This window comes from Jatropha curcas, chromosome 4 (genome assembly GCF_041381405.1).
Source record: "Jatropha curcas cultivar XTBG-Jc1 chromosome 4, XTBG_Jcur_1.0, whole genome shotgun sequence".
Taxonomy (NCBI): Eukaryota; Viridiplantae; Streptophyta; class Magnoliopsida; order Malpighiales; family Euphorbiaceae; genus Jatropha; species Jatropha curcas.
Window position 1 is genome coordinate 25,522,651 of NC_143154.1, and position 7,188 is coordinate 25,529,838.

At 31.4% G+C, this 7,188-nt stretch overlaps 1 protein-coding gene across 1 annotated transcript; it reads left to right on the plus strand.

Moving 5' to 3' along the window:
- LOC105638816 (uncharacterized) lies at positions 1 to 994 on the plus strand. Its single transcript, XM_012222679.4, has one exon. The coding sequence runs from the start codon at positions 173 to 175 to the stop codon at positions 758 to 760; it is 588 nt and encodes a 195-aa protein (XP_012078069.1). The 5' UTR covers positions 1 to 172; the 3' UTR covers positions 761 to 994.
- The last annotated feature ends 6,194 nt before the right edge of the window (positions 995 to 7,188 follow it).

Here is a 7,188-nt window from a genome sequence, read left to right on the forward strand (position 1 = left end):
CTATATATACATGTCAACCCTCCTCCTTTCGCCCCAACATAACATAATCTCAACTATTTTCTTTATTTTCTCTTCTCAACAATCATATTTATATTTTTACAAATCAAGAAACAGAACTCAGACACCCATTCTTGATTCTTGAATCTTGATTTTCCGTTTCTTTTCAATCTCCATGGGAAACTACGTTTCTTGCAAACTAGCTAACCCGCTAGTTCCCAAGAACTCAAAATTAACGAAAATTATCCTTCCTACCGGTGAAATCCGGCAAATCCAGTACCACCACCAACAGCCGACCAAAGCGGCGGAGCTAATGTTGGAAACACCAAATTTCTTTATAGTTAACACCAAGTCCCTAAAAATTGATCGGAGATTTTGTCCTCTCAACGCCGACGATGATCTTGAAAAGGCAAATGTGTATGTTATGTTTCCAATGCAGAGAAAGGACACTAAAGTCACAGCAAGTGATTTAGGTGCTCTGTTTATGACCGCCAACTCTGCTTTGAAACGGGTTTCTGGAGGAAAAGTAAGGGTCAGACCCGATATTACGGCGGATAATACAGTGGACGACGAGCGGAGGAAAAGTGACGATGAGGTGGTAGTGCCGAGGCTTAGTTTGGAAGGTATAGAAGAGGTTTCGACGCCGGAGTTTAGGCATAGAATGTCCATGTCAAGGTCAAAGAAGCCATTGTTGGAGACTATAGAAGAAGAGCCGATACGATCAAGATTATTAAGAGATAATATAAAGTTATATACTCGTTAAAATGAGTTTCCTTTTCTTATATGGTTTCTGAAGTTGAAACTTTGTTTTGTTGAAAAAACCATGAAAAAGCAGAGAAAATTGTGTATATGATTTTTCTTTTTTTGCCATGCATGAAAAACAAATGTTACTTCAACTCCTTTTATTTTATTGTTTGAGTTTTGTTCTTACAGAAAATTTTCTGGAAGATGGTTGAGGATACCCTAACTGAAGGGTAAATTATAACTTTGCATTTTGTTTTTATTAAATTTATCTAAATTTTGATTTTTACTTTAAATGAGATCACCTAAGTCATGTGTATACGGTTCATTCTTATAGGCCGATCCAATTACAAATCTGATCTTACATTAAAAAAAATAGTAATATTTTTAAAAAATATTTTTTTTTTTTATTGACTTAGTAAATGGAGCCAACCATTCGATAAATAAATTTTATAGTACCTGAAGAAATGGATAAATTGGAATTTTCAAATGGGCAAATAGTGAATTGGATTGGTGTGGTTTTTAAATTTGAATATTTGATATGATTTTAATTTTTTTATGATTTTCATCTGAAATGGAAAATTCAGATACTTGATAAAATCAAATCATTATTTATTTATCTAAAAAGCATTTATTTTATATTAAAATGATTTTAATAGATGGCAGTTTTGTTATGTATATTCTTTAAAGTGATAATATCTCAAATTTATAGGTGATAAACAGGTGATAACTCATAGGTGACCGCTAAGGATAAAATAGGTTTTTTTTTTTTTTCTTTTGAGAATAAAAGAGGGTTTTTTAAGTTTTGTAAAAGAGATGACTTTAGAGCTTACAATCTAAAATTATTATTATATAAATAACTACTAAGGAGTAATTAATAAATTTCTCTAATGTTATCAATTTTTATATTAAATAAGATAATTATTTTTATAATTTTCTATATACATTAAAATTGGAGTAATGATTTAAGATAAAAAGTAATTTAGTGGAGTTAATGAATATTTTTATAGATAAAAACATTTTTTCACATATAGGTTTTATTCGTGAACATTTATGAATTATTTTTGAAAAATATTAGATTTATTTGAATTCTTAAATATTTTACCTTACAAAATCGTTTGGTTTAATGGAGTTTGAAATGATGGAAATTTCGTGGATTTGATTATCAGTTTTTTGTTTGGTTAAGAAAAAAAAATATAATAATTTCTGGAATTAATAAATTTCATATTGAACTCTATTTTAAAAAATAAAGGAAATCTCATCTCATAATTGAAATTTTCTTAATTCCATCAATTGAATCTAAATCATTTAATTTTATTCTAAAAATACTTTTCAAATTTATGAGTTTTCTTTTCCGAAGAATGGATTTTACATTTTATAAATTTCACAAAATTATATGGATTTAAATTTCCATTCCATCAATTCAAATACTATAATTAAAGATAAATACTCAACATTTTTATTGAATTATTAATGCAATAGAAAGGGTGGCTTAATGCCACAGCAATCAATTTTTTATAACACCAAATGGACTTATTTGCCATTCCTAATTTAAATTTAACATTTTTTTTTCTCTCTCAAATCCTATCTCCTCTGATTTTCCCTTTATAATTTTCCCATTATAGAATCACTTTAAATACGAAATCTTATTCATTTAATTAACTGTCAGCCAAATATTTTATGTAAATACCATATTTCCATTCCAATTTCTATAATTATATTCATCTTCCTCATCTAACCATTATCATCATTAAAAAGGCATTGTTGAAGATGGAAACTCTCTTCATCAACCTGGTGAAGTTCAACAAGAATAATATTTGTAAACACTGTTAATTTAAAATTTACTTCTTTAATTATCTGCACAAGTATTATACTAAAATTTGTGCTTCTTGATATGGATTCATTGGTGCTTCCTAGTGGGCTTAGATGTGTTCTTATCCCTTGTTGCTTATTTTGGTCTAATTAATATGTAAGGGATATGGGCTCATAGTGTTTATTTAAGTTGTTTTGGGTTGGTTTTTATGATGCATGCAATCTGCCCAATATCAAGTTGTTTGTTTTGGGCTGGAAATGACTTTATTTTGTGTTTTAGAGTTAAGCCCATGTGTTTTGGCCCTAGGGCAGCCTAGTTAGATGCTCTTCTTTAGGGTTATGTTTGTTTAAGGCATATAAATAGCCTCCATAAGATGTAAAACGAGATTTTTTTGGCATAATTTGAATCAAAGACAGATTGTTCATGCTCTTGCATGTTCTTCTTGATTAGAGAGATTGTGAGAATTTGCTATCCTCTAATTGCATCAAGAATTAAGATAAACTTATCAACTCGTTGTGGCGTTTATCTTATTCTTTGCTCGATTATTGGTGTTACCGTTTCCTTATAAACGTGGGGTGCCATAGAGCGTTTTAATCTCGATTATTGGTGTTTCCGTTTCCTTATAAACGTGGGGTGCCATAGAGGCGAACTTATATCCCATTCCTTTGATCCGATCCGGTTCCGTGTCATTTGGTATCAGAGCCAAATCAAAGTTTTGGGGTAAGTTCTGTTATCTTAGTTAGGAATTTGAGTTTTCTTGTTGTTGGATCCATTATTGTTTATCTTCGAGTTTTCTTTTCATTCTTAGATCTAGACATTATCTCTTTAGATCTTGTTGAAATATTTTCTCTTTAGATCTTGTTGGATTTAGATATTTTCTCTTTAGATCTTCTTGGATCTGAATATTTTTTTTTTCTTGTTAGATCTTCTTAAATCTAGTTTTCTCTTTGAATCTTCTTGTTGTTTGCTTGTTTCTTGATAATAAAAAAAAAAAAAAACAAAAGGGAAATCTGGACATTGCAGCCTTAGATCTTACTAATTAGATCATAAAAAAAAAAAAAAAAAAAAAATCATTGTTAAAGAGAGATAAGTCAAATTGTTGTTAAGGTCATTACCTACCTAAGTTGAATTGGGAGACAAAAGTCATTGTTGGACAACCTAAATAATAAGTCATTACTTACCTAAATTGAAATTGGGAGACACAAACCATCCACTTATACCTTGTTAAGGCTTTACCCTACCTAAATTGGATCACATTTGTGGGTTAAGTAAGGATATAAGTCATGCACGCTGCTACAGTAACTTGCTACAGGAATTCAGAAGCATCCGTGCTACAGTACCTTAAAAAAAAATTTTTTTTTTTTTTGGATTTTCTTTGTTTGCTTTCTTTGATTGGGTAGAATTAATTAGGTCCATATTTGATTTGCTTTGTAGTGAACTAAATTCATACATTATATCCAGAAATTGTCTTTTAAATTCTAGTTTCTATTTCTTGTTTGTGTGCTATCTTTGCTTCATTTATATTGTTAGGGTGTATTTGCTTGTTCCAACACTCTAATTAATAATCAAGTAGTACATTGTTTTGTTCTTGTGCTACCATTCATTTCGTTTGAGTTTTCTTTCTAGAATTATGCTTACGTTTCTTTTGTTAAGGTTTATTTTCCTTGTGTTCTAAACGTGCTTTGAGATTGATTGGTTGGCCTGAAATTCTGAAGTACAATTGGAGGATTTGCATGGAGTGATTAAAGAGTGTAAACACGTGAGGGAGTGCTTTATCACTGACTCAAATGTTTTTGTGATTTCTATTTTGAACACTAACCATGAGTGCAGGCACATTTGGAGATAATAGTGGGGAGGGAAGTCAAATGGAGGATCCCCAGTTGAAACTTGTAATGGAGTCAATCCTAGGACAGTTTAGAACTTTCAACAATTCCGTCCAAGATATGAGAAAGGAGTTACAGGAGTTTAAAGCTGCCCAACGCTCTAATACAAGAAGAGCTCGACCTAGTGGTACACCAACTAGATTTCAAACTCATGAAGAGAAGAAGGTCGATAATCCTGATCGTTACTTTAAGGATTTGAATAATGAGTTAGGAAGGGTGCAGGGAAGGAAGAATGTGGATGACCTCAATAGATATTCATCCACAAAGGAAGAGCGGAAGACCATTCTAACACCAGTTTGGTCAAAGGAGGTATATGTAGATCAATGTAAAAATGAAAGTATAAGACTTCATGTTGAAAATAAAGAAAAAGAGTGTAAAAATAAAATGAGTGAAAATATACTGAGTGCAAATAAAAAGAAAGAGGGAAAAGAAAAAGAAAAAAATGTGAGTTTAATAGCTAGAGCAAGTAAGGATACACATGCTTTGTACCACAATCAGCCTATACTTGTACCTTTGTGTAAGGGATCTTATTTGGCCACTAATGATCTTAACCCATCCTTGCCAGAAGAGTTTGTTGATCTTTTGCAGGACTTTGAACATGTGGTTCCAGAAGAGATTACCCAATCTTCATGTGAGGGTGAAAAGGTGGTTCTTGCACCATTGACACCTCAAGAAGTGAATATTGATCAGAAAAAGTTGCTTGAGAGAGAGAAAGAGGAGTTCACTGATGTCTTTCTTGAAGCGTTGCCTAGTGGATTGCCACCTTTGAGAGGGATAGAACATCAAATCGATTTCATTCTTGGCTCCACCATTCCAAATCAACCAGTCAATAGAAGCAATCCAATGGAGACAAAGGTGTTGCAAAGGCATATTCAGGTTGTAGCAAACAATGGAGTTCAATACGGTCTAAAAAGGAGAAGAAGAGTAAAGAAAAGGGCATGGATTCTAAGGAGAAGTGGACTGATCCTAGCAAGCAAAAGGATACCTCAACTTTTAACTAAGATTCGAGGACGAATCTTTTTGAGGAAAGGGGGAATGATATGGATCCATTGGTGCTTCCTAGTGGGCTTGGATGTGTTCTTATCCCTTGTTGCTTATTTTGGTCTAATTAATATGTAAGGGATATGGGCTCATAGTGTTTATTTAAGTTGTTTTGGGTTGGTTTTATGATGCATGCAATCTGCCCAATATCAAGTTGTTTGTTTTGGGCTGGAAATGACTTTATTTTGTGTTTTAGAGTTAAGCCCATGTGTTTTGGCCCTAGGGCAGCCTAGTTAGATGCTCTTCTTTAGGGTTATGTTTGTTTGAGGCATTTAAATAGCCTCCTTAAGATGTAAAACGGGATTTTTTTGGCATAATTTGAATCTAAGGTAGAATTGTTCATGCTCTTGCATGTTCTTCTCAATTAGAGTAATTGTGAGAATTTGCTATCCTCTAATTACATCAGGAATTAAGGTAAACTTATCAATTCGTTTGTGGCATTTATTTTGTTCTTTGATCGATTATTGGTGTTACCGTTTCATTATAAACGTGGGGTGCCATAGAGCGTTTTAATCTCGATTATTGGTGTTTCCGTTTCATTATAAACGTGGGGTGCCATAGAAGCGAACTTATAATCCCATTCCTTTGATCCGATCTGGCTCCGTGTCACTTCTTCCTAATTCCTAGCAATGAAATTTTCCTGAATATAATTAATTTGTTTTGTTTTGGCCATTACTTTCCACTAACATATGCAGATTCTTGCTCAAGAAAGTTTATTGTTTTTGTTGAATCAATATGCTTGCAAGGTATATGTTAAAATTCTCCGGTGAACGTATTTTTTTATACTATTTGATGGTGAAATAATTTAATTTACACGATTTGAAATTTTATCTTATTTTATTAATTTATTACTGTTTATTATTAATTGGTATTACAATACTCTCAACTCACTTATTTAAGGTATCAGTTTATATTTTGGGTTAGTGTTAGATATTTGTTTAATAATAAGGGCAAGTAAGTCCATTTGATGTTATAAAAAATTATTTGCTCTGGCATTAACACAATGTGCTCTGGAAATAATGCTGCCGTAATGGAAACTACTAGTCTATGTTGGATGTACATCCGCTCCTTAAACACCCAACAAATCGCCAATCGTCATTTAAAAGTTACTAGTCTTTTGTGTGACGTGAGTTGCACTTTCACCGTGCTCATTATATATTCAATTCTTTTTTTATATAATATTAAAGTATAGGTTTTGCTTAGATTAAAATAAATACAAATAGTTAATTTATATTGCATTTTGCCGTATAAATTATTTATAATGTTACTTTTTATATACTTAATTCTATTTTTATATAATGAAGTAGTCTTAGAATAAAGTTCAACACAATCCCTAAACCTAATCATTTAGTCCTTAATTTATAAATGCAGGTTTTTAAATTCCTAATAGGTGGCCAAAAATAAAATCAAGCTACCACTCAATTTCCAACTCTTGCCCTTAATCCAAATTAATATATATATAGCTACAATGAAAAATAATAATAAATAATTTTTTACTATTAGATAAAAGAAAAGAAATGAGAGGATGATTTGAATATTTAATAATGGAATCACTTTGGCTACGGTAACAGTATTATTTACCCAATATATCAGAGAAAGGAATACATGCACATACACACAAATTCTTGAAACCCAAAAAGTAACCCAAACAGAACTATATATTTTTATTTTTTTCTAATTTCCTAAACATTATTTCTTTTAAATCAAACAAAT